The sequence below is a fragment of the Dermacentor albipictus genome, chromosome 7 (assembly GCF_038994185.2).
Source record: "Dermacentor albipictus isolate Rhodes 1998 colony chromosome 7, USDA_Dalb.pri_finalv2, whole genome shotgun sequence".
In the NCBI taxonomy this organism is placed as follows: Eukaryota; Metazoa; Arthropoda; class Arachnida; order Ixodida; family Ixodidae; genus Dermacentor; species Dermacentor albipictus.
The window spans coordinates 70,991,990-71,008,243 of NC_091827.1; the positions used below are offsets into that span (position 1 = coordinate 70,991,990).

A 16,254-nucleotide genomic window follows, 5' to 3' on the forward strand; every position below is an offset into this window, starting at 1 on the left:
AAATTATTGCTTACTTCAATCAACTGCCACTGCCTAGAAAACTAGGTGAGAACTGCACAATGTCCTGCTGTTATCCTCCCTCCTTGCACCAACTTTTACAAGTGCTAAAACAGTCTTAATAATGCAAATGCCGGTGAGCAACAGGACAGTGCATGCGAGACACTCACCTTGTACAACTGAGAACAGGTAAAACAAATGCACATGCATGTAAACAGGCACTGCACATCATAAATCAAACACCGTACCAATGAAACCAGTGTTCTTTCAAAATTTTTATTTCCAGCTACGCAGTACAACTTATGTAGCTGCACGTCAATTTTCTCAGCAAAGGAGCGGCACCACACACCGCAGCTGCCAGAAAAATATTGCACTCTCTCCTCGGATCAATGCCAGCAACGCCCATCAGTGCAAAGCTGTCTTAGCCACAACATAGTGCAAGCAAGTAATGAAACCCCGAGTACAGCTGCAAAATGCAGTATACTTTGCTAAACTTGGGTTGCAATTATATTCTGTGCTACTACCATCAAATACAGGAGCCTCAATGAAATACAGACATGCTAGCACCCCAATATTCGTGCAGCTCCTCCACTTTATTTTGTAATCTGCCCGCCACCAGCAATTGAGCAATCTGACCGAGCAAACTGACCAGCTCGGTTTACAATAAGCAGATCTGGGATTGTCTACTAGCCACATACGTACTGGAGTAAATCGTACTGCAGTGGCGGTGGACGAGCAGCGACTGCTGCAAGGCTGTGGTAGAGCGATCGTCGACTGTTCTTCAGAGCCCCGAGCTATGGCGAGCCGAGCGCTTCCCCTCTCCTTCCCTACCTAAGCCCAGGGGCTTGAAATGCCCCCGCAATTCAAGGCATACTAATAGCAACCCAGCCACTGATCGTCTTGCCAATACTAGCCCACTAAAGACATGGCATAGCATGTTCTCCGGTTTGAAGCACGCATCGTGATGAAGTTCCAGCAAATCTATAGCGTCTGATCATCTAAAGAAGGTGTCGGTTTCAAACACACGTCACGGCCAATTGACATTCCTTCGCTCTGTAGAAAAGAGCATGTGGTTTCATGTCTTAAACCAGTCATTTTCTTTTCCCCTGTGTATATTGCAATTTTTTGGATATTGCAGTTGGACTTCACCTTTCACCTTTGGCATTTTTCTTACGTTACTGGACTATACAGGAATTCACTAGAGCCATGCATTTTATTCTGCACTAAGTGCCATTTCATAACATTTTGTTTCCTTTCAAAAGCCACTACTGTGAACTATATTTAGTCTTAACAAGTTAGAGACTATACTTTATCAAACACTTACACACTTCTGTTTCAAACTTGGTTCCACCTCTCAAACATTAAAAGATTGTCCTACAAAAGTAGATAACTTTCAACCTTTTTTAACAGCACCCAGAAAAATATCTCCACTAACTAATGAAAGGCTAAAATGATGAATAATTAATTATCCCTGCCTATATATAATCAACTATTGATACAAAGACCACTTTTCGATGAACTATACAGTTCGCTATAGATGGACACGACTTACCGTACCAATTTTCACTTGAGTATTTAGCAAAAAAAAAAAAAGCGTGTATCATAATATGTGGATATTAATATCTTGACCACCTGCTCAGACAAGGTTGGCAGCACTTGAACACCTGCATTTATTATCCTATACAAAAGTGCAAACTCCAGGGGGGAAATTGGGTTTAAACCTATTCTGATAAAACTTGTTTGGGGAGCATAAGATTTTAAATTTAAATTGGGTTTTACTAAAAAGAACAACGTAAAACTGTACCACTCTGGTACTGCTCAATAAACAGGTGACCTGTTTGTTGGCCCAAGTTCATCTGGTCACCCCGGCTGTCTTGTGCCTTTCTTGGCAATGGGTTGTTGTAATGCAGATGACTGTCGCTTCGTTGACACACGGATGCAACTATTAGCTATACCGCAGAGCACACTTCCACGGAGAGCACTCCACAATAAAGTCTCATGCAATCGTCTCATTGTGCCACTGCTAGAGAGCATAGGAAACTGCTTGTGCACCATGCAACAGTGTGCGTCATTCTTGCATGCGCAGGATACTTCACCATCCTCTCCATTCAGATGTCGCGGCAGATTACCAAATCATTGGGACTACGAGAGTAGTGGTGTTCAGTTAACCACAAGAAATTCGTGAGCTTCCTTTGGAAACTCCTAATTGTGTTTAACCTTCCATTTCCAGGAATATTGTCCACATTGAACCCGCCTTTGTACTGCCATCGGTTGAAGACTGCCACAACATCATGTTTCTCGCAGCTTCTGCCGGGATACATTGTGGAGCTTGCCGCCCTCTGGCAGCGTTGGATGTGCAATATCCAAGTGCTTGCAAAGGATTTGGGCAGGCACTCCAAAACAGCCACATGGCGGAAGAGGAGAAAAGGTTTCTTGCAATAATGTTTACCAGCACTGCTGCAGGAATTTCACGACATGTAATTCTCTGGTGTGCAAACGTCCAGTGTGCAAACAGGTAATGGCCGTAGAAATGTGTGACTGCACGATACCAGCCTCATCAAGACCGGCTCTAGCCTAGTTCATCAGCAGCGTCAGCCTCTCGCCATACATTTCGTTGCATCATAGCTGTGGCAAGCTGATATAAATGGGTGTCCTGGCGTTGTCTTTTGGCTATGCATGTGTTTGGCACTAAATTCAGTTCCTTAACAACTCTGCTTTTCTGTGCATCACTCGTGTGTTCTGCTTGCCAGAGGATGAGCAACGACATCAATGCCACCTCGGGAGGCCATGCAAAACTCTTGTGGCCTTACGAGTGTGCCCACTGCAACCAAACTATGGTGCAATACGAAGTCATTGCTGCCTCTACTTTTCCCTCCCTCCAACGTTATGTATTGGTGAAACTATGAACCTTGAGACTGGTTCGCATCCCACTAAGGTAAGAAGATGAACACTTCTTGGCACTATGAGGATAGTATACCTTGCAAACGTGGCTTATGAGCATTTGCAAGGTACTGAAGACAGGCAGTGATTACAGTAGAATTCAGATATAGTGAACAAACTTACGTGCTGAAAATAGATTGATACTAACACTATATCCAAAATTTGCCTAAAATAGACTTTCCTGACGTGTTCATTATGTACGAAACTGTCTCCATTGGAGAAAAAAAAGGAATGCCTTTATAGGTCACGAAACTACGCATAGTAGACAGTAATTCTTGCCTCTCTCAGAATGTTTCTCAGCATCACTAAGCATTCCTCATGTGCGAGATTGTGTAGACCTGATCCAGCAGTCCACCTTCACCAATGTTAGCACAGCACCGGGAAGTGTGCGGCAAGGCAGTTTTTCAGCTACTAGCCCTAACGTTGAGTTTTTCACGAGGGAATTATTTAGCTTAGGTATACAATAGAGAATAATTCACTTTATGTGGGTTAGCCTGTATTTCAATCGTAAGATCGCACATTGTGAAAAATAAAGTAAGCAAGCAGCTAAGTATTTACTGTTTTGGTGTTCCGGAGGCTTTTCTTGAGCCCTGGTACATTCAAATTAATCCAGGGAGTACAAATAGCCGACGGTATCATGGACAAAAGCACCAATGTCCCTCTCTCAATTTTGTTCCATGTGCTGGCAAATCATCTTTTGTCCAAGTGCGAACATGCATGCACTCGGGGACCCTGAAGGTAACCTTACAACTCGAACAGCATCTTCACTTCGTTTACCATAAAATACACTGAGCCGTGGTGGACAAAATCGCTGCACAGAGCAGGGCACTGCTACTGCATGCATTTATTGTAAATCAACAAATCTGCCACCAGAGATGCTCAAACACTTCGTTCTGGAGGTCTTCACTGCTGAGGCCTGAACAATGCGCATTTAGAATTTAGCCGGGACATACAGAATCCCACATTTTACAGGTAATTTTGTCGCAGAATCCACCGCAGAGGCATTTAACTGTTTACACACAAAAGAAAAATTATCCATACAGTTCAAGCCTGTAAAAGCTGACATGCAAGCCAGAACAGCTGCAACCCAAGACTGTGCAACAATGGTGCACTAAAACACACACGACCCAACATGACACGCAACAGTCACAAGCACCAAACATCGGCTAGAAGAAAAGTACCTTTATTGAATGAAAGTCATTACAACCTGCTTTGGCACACAGAGCATAACAAGAAAGACGCGCCTTGAAATTTTGAAGCCGCACACGGAATGTCTGCTCAAATGACAATAGTAAACACAGGCTCCAGCACACGTTCCCGTGGGAAGCCTACACACAGTCCAGAATTTAGCGCAACACCGGGCATTAGATGAGTCATGACACGAACATTAAGACAGGGGATGAGGGGCTGAGAGATAAGGTAAGCCATACAGAGTGGGTATCCCAAAAAGAAACACCTTTGCAAAACTCTACTGTTAATTTTTTTTTTTAAAGCCTAAATGCTGTGTGCAGGCATCCATAGTGGGAGGGCGGTGCTGCTATGAGAAAAGATAGTCCTGGCCTGCCTGCTCGAGACACAGAAGAAACAAAAATGTTTGAACTTAAAAAATAAAGCTGGAAGAATGCGACTAGATTCAGCTTGGACTGCATGGGAGAGGAAGAAATTGTCAGTTATTTCAGACAGGCTGTTCTAACCAGTTGCCCACACAGAGGGTTGCACAGCAGCCAATGTTACGTTTCTTAAAGCAACCGGTCACAAATGTTGCCAATGACTTCAGGAAACGGGAGAGGGTAAAGAAGGTCAAAAGGGGATAGAAAACATCCCAAAGGAAAAATGCACCTTGTCCAGGGGTTACACACTGGCCAAATGCCCAATTTACATGCATGCAGAAGCTGCAAGGTGTACTACTGTCCGTTTTCCAAAGCACCAAATTAAGCAGAGCATTATGGGAGCGGGATAAAAAAAAGAGAGAGAGGGAGAGATCACAGGTTGTCAATCAATCGCAGCCATGCAATGTACAGCCACACTACTGTCTCGAGGAGACGGGCAGGGCGCGGAGAGGCACGGGCGTCATGTGTGCACCGAGAACAAAGCCAGCAGGCAGCGTGCATGCAAACGCGGAGCGTTCCCAGATGGCAGGCAAGCAGGGTGCACAGGGCTTGTCAAGAAGGTGGCCGCGAGGACCGAGCAAGCGAGGTGGCACAGCGGCGGTGGCAGCGGCGGCGATGTTTTTTGTGTTTTTTTTTCTCTTTTTCTCTGCACGTGCTCATGGAGAGGAGGAAGTAGCGGGGAAAAGTGTCAGCCCAACACCTACAAGAGAACAATGCAAGGAGAGGTAGCGCTGAAGCAAGGACGGCCCTTCCGATAGTGGTCAAAAGTGTTAAAAGTCGCGTTACGATGCAATGACACGCTCTCTGAAACCCACGGCGCCGGGGCAGCTTGGAAGTGGCAAAGGTAGCACGATGTGAAGAAGGGAGGTGACCAGAGTGTCCAGAGGTTTCGGTGTGCCATGACCAGCAGACATGGCAAAGGTCGCATGTTGGTTGCATACTTTGGCGAATCTTCCAAAGATGATTCAGAAAGCTATCGTTTGAGATGAACCGTTTTGCATGAAACATGCCAGATCTAGTGGGGAAACCTGCCAAAATGGCAACACTGACTGTGCCGCACAGGGGGGGCTCTCCGTCACACCACCCCCGCTGCCATGCCACCTTCACCAGCGATGCACCCTCCTTGGTGCCAAGTGGGACGCAATGGGCCGGCTACTACCACACCATGTTACCTTTGCCACCACCATGCCACAGGCCACCGAAGCACATGCTGCCAGAGCTGGTGGTGGAAGCGTTGCTCTTGGCAAGAACCCGTGCGGGAGACAGCCGCTGGCAAACGGGGAAGCCAGCGCTCCGTGTGATGAGCAATGGGCACAGAGTACTCGGGCTGGTCCCAAGAGCAGCGACTGGCACCACATGTGGGAGCATGCGCGAGGCTAACAACAGACAAGATTTCACCACGTTTAGAGTGCAGGTCGCTGCTGCAGTGACAGTAGTTCTCACTGCCTCTTCGCTGTACTTGGGTTTGAAGAAACATTGAGGACACTGCCATCGTGCATTTTTCCGGCGAATATTCGGGAGAAGTCTGGGGTCGAGCCCCCGCAACCTCGCTACCACGGTAGAATCTTTTTATTTTCACCTTCCTGCCTTTTGACACTGACCATAGCTGCTATTCACCCTGCTGCAGGTGCTGCTAATGCTGACATGATTTATGGCAACGGTGGTGCAGTTGGCAAAACTCATGAAGTCAACTTATTGTGGCCTGGGTTTCGTGCATGCTAGGGACTGCTGAAGCGTACCATGGGCTGTATGCTGCTGTGATTGCTTCAAAGGCAAAACACGACAGGAATGTGGCCAAATCAAGGAATGTCTCTCGCCACAGACAGAATACAGCCCCAGATGCGACGCTGCGCCCTCTACCCAAAGTGTACAGAAAACTTTCTGTAACTAAGCTGCTGCTCACAACTGCAAGAGCAGAGTCGAGCAGAATGATGCATACTGTGCCTCGGCGTAAACCACACACAGTAAGTGTACATTCCTAAATGGCAGCAGACGTCACATGGTCGATTTGAACTAACAACCAGGCAGCAAACTTAATCCTAGAAAGGCTAATCCACCATGTTGTTCCTACCCAGTTTATCTTGTGAGGGCCCTTGCAACTCGAGACCAAGAAGCAGCAGGTGGCCCAAAACGGTCATGTGACCTCTGCGGCATGCCTCTATGGGCTCTACTGTTGCAGAAAAGCCTTCGGGCTTTTCTGCAACAGGATACTGAACAAAAAAAGTGGACGAACGTGTCACACACAGAAGTTCAACAGCTGGAGACCAAAGGCCAGCATGCACTTTTTCATGCACCTACGTTGACAGTGGCACTCATTACCGGTTGAGGTTCTAGGCTACAAGGCAGCCCTCTGTATGGTTTGGCAGGTAGTCGCAACCTCGGCCACATACAGCCCGTTACAACCCATTGTAGATGCTTGACAAAGCAGTGGAAGGATGCGCTAAAAGCCATTCCCACGTTTACTTCACGATGATAGCAATGCGAGCGACATTTTGCAGGATTTGTGGTAGAGCAAGTTACACTGGTTGAGTAAGCTTCGCAGCATCTGATAGATGACCGCTGTAACCCATGTCAAAGCTGGCCATTTCGACCTATCTGACTGTGCCTCCCCAAATGCTCTCAGAGCTACAGTGAAAAGCCCTACATACTTTGTGACAACCTAAGAATTCAGGACAGGTGGTGCCCACAAAATCGCACCACACCAGCCTTCTGTGCCTTCGATCAGCATATATAGAAGTTCTTTTCGAACTTGGTGGCGGTCTCTACGAGCTCTCTACGACAAAGTAGCATTCGACACGGAAGTATCTCCACGTGATATTTGTGCTTGTCCTCATCGAAGTTGTCACAATGCTAATAGCTGAAGTGTAGCGCCCCCACGCAGTACTGATGGTTTGTGTGTAGCTGTGTCATGCCTGGCAAGAGTGCCAAGAGTCCGCATCAGAGAATAAAAGTTCATTCTGGGTTGACAGCTCGGCATGTTCCTTTGTTCACGGGCCTGATGGCCTACTTCTTTTCCCGGTAGCCACCGACTACCCTCGGCTGTCGGTACTTTATCAAATGGTGATGAGGATGAAAAATTTTCACACGAGTCTGCTTCTGAACCGCTCTACCATCTGCCCACATGCCAAATTTCGGCAACGTCGAACCATTCAAGAGGGTGGACCGGCCCGAAGCATTTTTTGTGGTGAATGATGTCGCTGAAGACAAGCAAACATTTCTTGCCCAATTTTTCTGCACTCCTCCGGCTGTTGCACTAGCTTCTTTGTGATGGAAACAAGTGAGAGTGGGGACAGGAACAGCAAGGTGTGTCTCAGCTGTGACGTATCATCACATGCTATAGGCACAGTTCTGGTGCACATAGATGCTGATGGCCAAGAATGCCCCACTGCTTTTGCCTCAAGGAGCTTATCAAACGCGGAACAAAATTGCAGCCAACTTCACAAGGAGGCAGTGGCTTTGGTGTTTGGGGTGGATCGGTTTCACCTGTACGTGTGGGACATACTGCTTGAAGCACTTTCAGGCCACATGCCACTTCTGAGATCGTTGGGCACCAACAAGCCTAGTGCAAGCTTTGCCTCGAGTGGTCAGGTGGGCTGCAAAGCTCTCCGCTTACAAGCACGGCAAAGAGTTTGGGCATGCCGATGTTCTTAGTGGGCTGCTGCTGCCGAACAACAGCACCACATTGCCTCTCCCTGGCAAGATCCTGCTGGAAGAGGCATATCCGTGACTCCTATCACCTGCTGCTGTGGCACGAGCCACAAGGAACAGTCCAGTTCTGGGTTATGTGCTTTCCGTTTTGAAAGTCTTTTCGTATTGAAAGTCTTTTCGCATTGAAAGTCTTTTTGTATTGAAAGGAGAAAGCTTCGCAGCAGGGCCACAGTGGAACCCCTTCAATGCCGAAAGCACAGAACTCGGTCTCCACGAGGGCTGTCTACTATGGGGCTCAAGAGTCGTGGTTCCAAAACCACTGCGGGCCCAAATACTTGCATGTGCTTCATGCCAGCCACCCCTGTACGGAGAAGGGGAATATGAATGCTAGGAGCCACGTGTGGTGGCCAGGCATAGACACTGCCAACAGTGCGAAGAGGTGAAGAGCTGCACTACACGCCAGGCTCAACATCGACCTCCAGCCAGTCCAGCACAGCCAGTCCAACAGACACCCTGGCCTTTTCCACAGCGACCCTGGTCCAGGCTTCACATTGATATCGGGGGAACATTGCTAGGACATACATTATTGTTAATGCATTCTCGAAGTCTTCTTTGTGGCTTCCACGTCTTCAGAGGCTACGACTTCAGTTCCGAGAATTGCATTAGCTCACCATGGCTTTCCCTACGTTATAGTTTCGGACAATGGTCTTGCTATTACCAGTGCACAGCACCTTGGGTTCGTCACTTGAAACTGAACACTCTGCATGCTGGTATTGCCATATCACCCTGCCGCAAACGATGCAGCAGAGCAAGTGGTGCAGATGGCTAGTAGTAGTCTGTGACTACCAGGAGAAGTAGGCCAGGAGGCCCACTAATGAACAAGGGAACGTGCCGAGCCGTCAACCCAGAGTAAACCGACTTTATTCTCTGACGTAGCTCTTCATGTGGTGCACAGGCCATGGAGCAGCTACACACAAACCATGAGCGCCGTGTGGAGACACTGTACTTCAGCTATTAGCATTGTGACGTATCAACAAAGGTGATCGAGCCTTTGCAAAAGAAACACTACCATAATGCTTCGCAAAGAGTTGTAAAGTCTCCTGTCTACTTTTATGACCTTTGCTGTGCCGATATGTGGCACGCAAACAACTCTACTCAGTTACTACATTATACCCAATAGTAAAGTTGTTATAGTATCAAGCTTCGACCACACTTGCCACTGCATTCTTAGGTTGCCGTTGACTATACAGCCTCGTGGTGTTCCCTCTGTGGTTCTCGCCCAGAGACGAGACAGCATGCACGGCATCCTTACCTGCAGCTGGCTGTCGGCAGCGGTGCGCTCGAGGAAGGGCAGGTCTGAGCCAGCGTTCTTGCCCAGTCCGATGGCATCCATGAAGGCAGCACTGTTGACCTCGTCCGAGCGGCAGCGCTTGCTGCCCCCGTCCTCCTCACTGGCCTCTTCCCCGCCAGAGCCCCCACTGCAGCTGTTGGCATTCTGGTTGTGGTAAGGGTGGCTGCCTGCGGTCACTCCAGCGCCACTGCCACCACCACCCCCACCTGACACTGCCACATCCACGCCAGACTCGGGGTCAAGTTTGCGCTTGTGCTGAGCAATGGAGGCTGGGTTGCTGCTGGCAGTCTGCGTGGCAAAAACAAGGCGGGCAGTCAGTTATGAAAGGCGATAATTGGCCAAGCTGGATCCCGTTCGCCCGCCCCAGAAGAGTTTGGGGCAGGTACGGACCACACGGGTGCTCACTCACAATCGATTTTCCTTCTGAAAAGCCGTTGGTTCACATACGTAAACCAGTGCAGCCAAGACTATACAAATTATCGTACATACTCGAACCTAGGTCGGCCCCCATATGTCCAAAGCCAGAAAAAAAAAAAAAAAAAAAAAAGAGAGAGAGAGAGAGAGAGAGAGAGAGTGTAAGTGCAACAAAAAAGTGACGACAGCGTTCACAAAACGAAAACATTTAATATGAACATGCTGAGCTCACTCTACATCTTCGCTGCTAGCCTTCTACGCTTGTGGATGCGCACAAGCTGACGTCCGTGCCCCCATGCATGCACAGAAAGTGCGGCGCTATCTCTGTTATCGCACACTTATCTTCCTTGCTGGTATCATCTCGTCATTATGGCACATGCAGAAGGCGTGTCCCACTGCCCCCTCCAATGACGAACATTTTTCTCATCGATGCTGAAGTCCCGCCCGGCTTTAACGTTTGACAATGCCTCTGCAGCTAACACAACTTTTCATTTGTGGCATCGCCTGTTTGGTACCATTACAATAATGCCACACCGCACACAGATACTTAGCCAAGCCACCATACCAATATGACACAGATCAAAATGGCGACGTCGCTCATGTACTGGTGCGGCCAATAATGGCTGCGATATCGATTTTTCTAGATAGCGCTAGATATGCACCAGAACTATCATTTTCAATTACAAACTGGCAAATTTTTTAAAAGCCTCGAATCTAAGCCGACCCTGGAGTTTGGTATACAATTATTCGGAAAAAAAAAAAGATTACTGTCGGCCTAGATTCGAATAGATACGGTATACTAGAACTCCGCTGACATGCTCCTCAATCGTACGTTTTCCCAGGCCCAACACAGATGAAGCCCCATCCCAGCAAAGGGCTCAGACACTTATGCATGAGAATCCCCTTGGGTACGTCATGCATGCAATGTTCTTGCACGACACTTGCTGCTTTGGCGTATAATCACAAGAAAAATGTCAGTCAAATTCTCAATACAATAAACCTCAATTTAACAGAGGCCTGCTTCCAGAGCCTGAATGCATATAGGCAGCCATGTTTCGCTGCCAGCAATTGTTCCTCCAGCACAAAAACGGTGGGGAGGGGTGCGCTCACGCTCAACGTGATCAAGCGTAACAGGGGCGAGGCGTGCCAACACCTGCTTCCCCCCTTAGAGAATGTGGACAATGTCTTCGAGGTAACCTGTGGCAAGTGGAAAGGTCGAGCCAAGACGGCTGGTGCCTCGATGCGCACTGTGTTCCCATGTGCGTAATTTCCAGTTTACAAGGCGCACGAAGCAAGAGGAGACGAAGCAGCAGCAGCTGTGGCAGAAAAATGCGGAGTTCTGCTAACAGGAAGTGGACAGCGTTTTAATATCATGGTAGTAATGATGTAGTGTACACCGTGCCAAGAGTACTCGTTGAAGAGTAGGAACAGTCTGAAGGGAGATGCTCGAAGGAGAGTGAGAAATGAGCAGCCTCCGCGTCGTCGATCATCAAAAGCCTGTAACCCAGCTATTACGGCATCACTTTGAAAAACTCCTGCAGCTGCGCCTTCGTTGCGGACTTTTATACACCTGCCGTTATATAAATTTTCTAACTTCGGGGTGGCTTAGGGGCACTTTGAAAGGTGCCCAACCCCTTTAACGAACAAGCCATTGCCCTTGAACAGTGCAAACATTATGCACCTTCTTCGATCATCTCTCGTTCAGGCAGCCTCAAAATTAACAAGCGGCAACATATCTTTCCCAAGCATACAAGGCCGTGACACACAAGCAGTCCACTCACCACACTGAGGCTAGAGCAGGAGTCGTCACTGATCAGCGCAACATCATTGGCAGTGCCACCTATCCCATCAGCCACCAGGCCAAGGAGGGCAGAGTCTGAACGGCTCGAGGACAGAGTCTTCTTTCCCGTCTGCGAGGTTGAGCCAGGGCTGTGCTGAGGTGTGGAGTTTGGCGTCGCGTTCTGCAAGCAGCAAGGTGACCCACAAATAGGTTGAGCCAAACCCGAAACCTAGGGTAGCCAGAACCAGCAAGCAACTCACCGTCTTGTTTCCTTTCTTTTTGGACCGATTGATCACAGAGGTAGGTAGGTACTTCACAAGCTCTCTCCTGCAGAAAGACATACAAGCGTCAAGGGGGACACTGAAGAGGTGCACTAAATCTATTTAGACAAAGTTTGATGGGTCATGAAGACTGCCATTTTCAAGACGTTGAAATGGCCGTTTCCCATTCAAGGCTTTGAAGGACCAGTATAAACCCTGAAAAGATTTGACTTGGCATTATGCTCTCTACATGGGAAGCTTGTTTACGACTTGACCAAGAGTACTGTGTGGGGGCCAGGATGTCTAAGCTATTAATTTTTTAATCTTGGTTGATGCATGTCCTGCTTCTTCATAATGAAGTTTATTGCATGCTAACACATGCAGCGTTACGGTAATTACATTCTTGCGCCTCGTCCACGAACAGAACATGCAAAAAGACCTACCGCCTGACGTATTTGATGTCCACTTCCATGTCCTGTTTGAAAATGTTGATTGCTGTTGCTTGCCTCTTTACTGCAAGAGCAACAATATAAGACAAACAAAATGGGTCAACATAAGCAAGGAATTGGCAACAAAGGAAATTTTCTTTCACAATCAAGATATTTATGCGCAAATCTATTGAAGTGTTTACTTGCATCGCTTTCACACTAAATTTTGTGAAAATAATTGTATCCCTGATTGCCATCATCCACGAACACTTCTGAGGTGGCATTCACAATAGCATAGTTTAAGGGGGGAAGTGGGTCTTAAAAATTTTTTTCTTATTTTTGGGTGAATCTTTCATAAACTCCACTGTCTGGGGTAATTTTTCGTGCTGATTTCAGATCTGTAATTAGATTTTTGATAGCTGTAGCAGTTCAAAAAATATTGAGGTCTGAAGTCAAATTAATGTCAAACTCGTTACGGGGCTTTTTGATGATTCCGTCTTGCTAAATCAAAAACTAAATGCATGAAACCATTGCTAAAGACCTACTGTAGGAGGTGATGCTATTTTTATTCATTTGGAAGCATTTTGCGGACAAGAAAACAATCTTGCATTTATTATGAACATTTTTTTTCTAATTAGCAGCGAGTACTATACCTGAATGTAATTTTCATGCCGGTGCAAGAGTAATAAAAATAGCATCACCCCGCAGATCATTTCAATACGAATAAAATGATACCACCCTTGTCATTTTTGGCCAAAGACAACCCAGAAAAAACACCCGTAAGGCGGAGTACAGTGTGCAAAAACATCGAACTGAAATAAACGCATTTGAAGTTTCAAACAAATGTAGCTTTTGCTGAAGTGAATCTACAGCAATACAAATGGCACCATATTGAAGCTCTATGTTTTGTAAGAATGGCCATACTAAATGTGTGACTGCACACTCTCAAAATAATAGTACACTGGCCACTGAACTAGCACAAGAAACTTTATTAGGCACCATGCTCTACAAAGAGCATGGTGCCTGGGTTTCAAACCGAAGTGTAGAACTCTGTGTGGGCATGAATATAGTTCCAGTGTTGTACATGCAGGCTGTCTGATTGATAGCAGTCTCCATTACAATCAGTGAGGCATTTATTCATTTGGTATAATTGACCATGTTACTGAATGAAGGCTCTGAGTGTAAGTAGCCTTCCAAGCCATCTTCACCTGACAGTGGCTGTGGAACTTAGGATCAGAAGGCCAGTGATAATATGCAGCTGCTAGGTGCTTTTCAGAATTTTACTTTTGTATGATGCCTCGATGACTTCTGCAGCCAGGTGTGTGCCAGCCCAAGGGGCCTAGTGAACAAAGCTCATGATGAGGTTCTCTTTATGAAGGGGTGGTATGATAGATATTGTTACGAGCTATCGTGACAATATGATAATAGAGTGAACGCGCAATGTGCTTGGTTGCGAGTCCGAAGTGCCGATGTGCGAAATGCACAGCCGCAGATACAAGGAGCCGACGCGCGATGTGCTTAGTCGCGCAGTTCAAGGTGCCGACGCGCGAAATGCCTAGTCGCGAGCTCGGGGAGTCGACCCTCGACGCGCTTATTCGTGCAGTCCGAGGTGCCGACGCGCGAAATGCCTAGTCGCGGGCTCGAGGAGTCGACCTTCGACGCACTTATTCGAGCAGTCCGAGGTGCCGACGCGCGAAATGCCTAGTCGCGGGCTCGAGGAGTCGACCTTCGACGCACTTATTCGGGCAGTCCGAGGTGCCGACGCGCGAAATGCCTAGTCGCGGGCTCGAGGAGTCGACCCTCGATGCGCATATTCGCGCAGTCGGAGGCGCCGATGCACAAAATGATTAGGTGACGGTCCGGGAAGTCCGCGCGCGATGTGCATGATCGCCGAGTCGGAGACTCCCTATGCGCGAAATGTTTAGCCGCGTTTGCGAGGATTGCGTGCGCGATACGTATTTGTCACGAATTCGAAACACCGAGTGCTGAAAGGCTTAGCCGCATGTCCGAGGATTCCGCGCGTGAATGTTGGTTGCGAAGTCCGCGTCGCCGATGCTCGGAATGCTTAGCCGCGAGTCTGAAACGTCCACAAGTGCAGGGATCGGCCACGCTACTGCGATGTCCGCGTAGCGCCCGTTTTGACACGTCGAGATTGCGGCGAGTGGAGACATCAAACTCGCGAGGTGCAAAGAGCCGAGCAGACGACGCGAGCGCCGGACCAATGGCGAACCGCGCTGGACCAATGGCGAACCGCGATGGAGTCACGTGGCAGGCGCGGCCAATCGCAGACTCCGGCACGACCTTCAATCATTTGCTTTTTGTGCGCTTGTTTCTGTATGGAGGAGATCGCTGAAGCGGCAAATTTGAAGACGGAGAAATGCGCTTTCCAACGAGACCAAGATGGCGGCGCTCGGTCGCGCCGTTCCGGAGATACCGTGGCGTGAAAAACGCTGTTCTTTCTTGATTTCCGCGAGATTTTTCGCCACCTTGGCTGATAAAACGAATTTTTTAGAGCACTTCTAAGTGGTTTACAGTGATGATATTTGGGTATCAGATAGAAAAGGGGTTATAGAAACTGAAAATATGATTTTCAAAAAATCGATTTTTTGGCCATTTTTCGCGATTTAAAACCCGCGTGCCCCCTTAACACATTTGGATGCACCATAGCCCGTTTTGTCCAGAACTGATCACAAAGATGTATCACCTGCAGCAATTACCAATTAAGGGGGGACGCGGGTCTTGAAATCGCGAAAAATGGTCAAAAATGGCAATTTTCAAAAATTGCGTTTTTGAAGTCTTTAATGTCCCAACTATGCCTCTACAAAATATTATGGCTCAATTCCTACTCGAAGTATAAAAAAAACGGCAATTTAGAAACGTCGGTGAGCCGAAATTGAACGCCAAGCGCGAAGATTTGCCTCATTTTCAAGCTGCCGTAGCTCCGCGCGACGCGAACCGATCGGCGCCATCTTGGTCTCGTTTGAAAGCTGGTTTCCCGCTCTCCATTCTGGCGCCCCTCGGCACGCTGTAGACCCTCGTGCAGCGGAGCGATCGGCACCCCAAGCACCCGTTCTCAAGAGCGAAATCGTCGCGAGACAGCCGCTGATTGGGTGAAGCGGGCGCCTCCCCGAGGCGCAGCCCTCTGATTGGCCGCGACGCATGCTTCGCCTGCCGCGGCCCCGCGGCCGCGTTGTTCGACTCCTTCGCGTCGTCTGCTTTCGCCGGCGCGCACGTCATTTTTTTCGCATTCCTCTTGTATTTTTCGTTCTGCCTTTTTCTTTATCGTTCTTGTAGATATATTGGCTATTGAGTCGCCTCTTTTAACCACGAATTTCTTGCTTTTGCGTGCCTGGTGTCTTTGTTCCGCGTGTCACGATGGCGCGAGACGCGCGCTTGAAAGCAAGCACGCGAAAAGCAGTCAGCAAAACGAGGCGCGCATGGAATAAGAGCGCTACATCGTCGAGAACTACAGCTTCGGTGATGCCGCAAGCTGCTGTGGCATAGAGATATGGCTGTGGCCTTGGTGGATGCGGCTGGAGTGAGCTCGCCAACAACAGCTTCGCCGGTGGACGCGGCTGGACAGTCCCGATCGGTGTCAACTTCGGTGTTACCGCAAGTCTCTGCAGTGCCGGTGGATGCGCCTGGACTAAGCCCGTCGAAAATGCTAACTTTTGAAACGCTGCAAGTCGCTTCGGATTCCGTGTCGTCGGAAGCGGCCGAGCCGGCTGACCTAAGCCTAACGTCGACTTCGGCGTTTCCGAACGCCGCTTCGGTGCCGACGGACGCGGCTGAACCGAGCTCGCGTGCTCAACGCTTCGACGCGGTG

General features: G+C 48.3%; 1 protein-coding gene across 3 annotated transcripts in view; it reads right to left on the bottom strand.

The window, feature by feature from the left end:
- LOC135919719 (poly(A) polymerase type 3-like) overlaps positions 1–16,254 on the bottom strand; it is a 45,379-nt gene that overhangs the window by 6,976 nt on the left and 22,149 nt on the right. For 2 of the 3 annotated variants that reach the window (XM_065453576.1, XM_065453575.1), the window contains exons 11-14: positions 12,444–12,513; positions 12,001–12,067; positions 11,742–11,921; positions 9,508–9,834 (exon numbers count right to left, since the gene is read on the bottom strand). In XM_065453576.1, the coding sequence (XP_065309648.1) occupies positions 9,508–9,834; positions 11,742–11,921; positions 12,001–12,067; positions 12,444–12,513 (644 nt within the window). Of the gene's footprint in view, positions 1–4,099; positions 5,248–9,507; positions 9,835–11,741; positions 11,922–12,000; positions 12,068–12,443; positions 12,514–16,254 lie in introns of those variants that run through there. The other variant, XM_065453577.2, reaches the window with a different exon arrangement.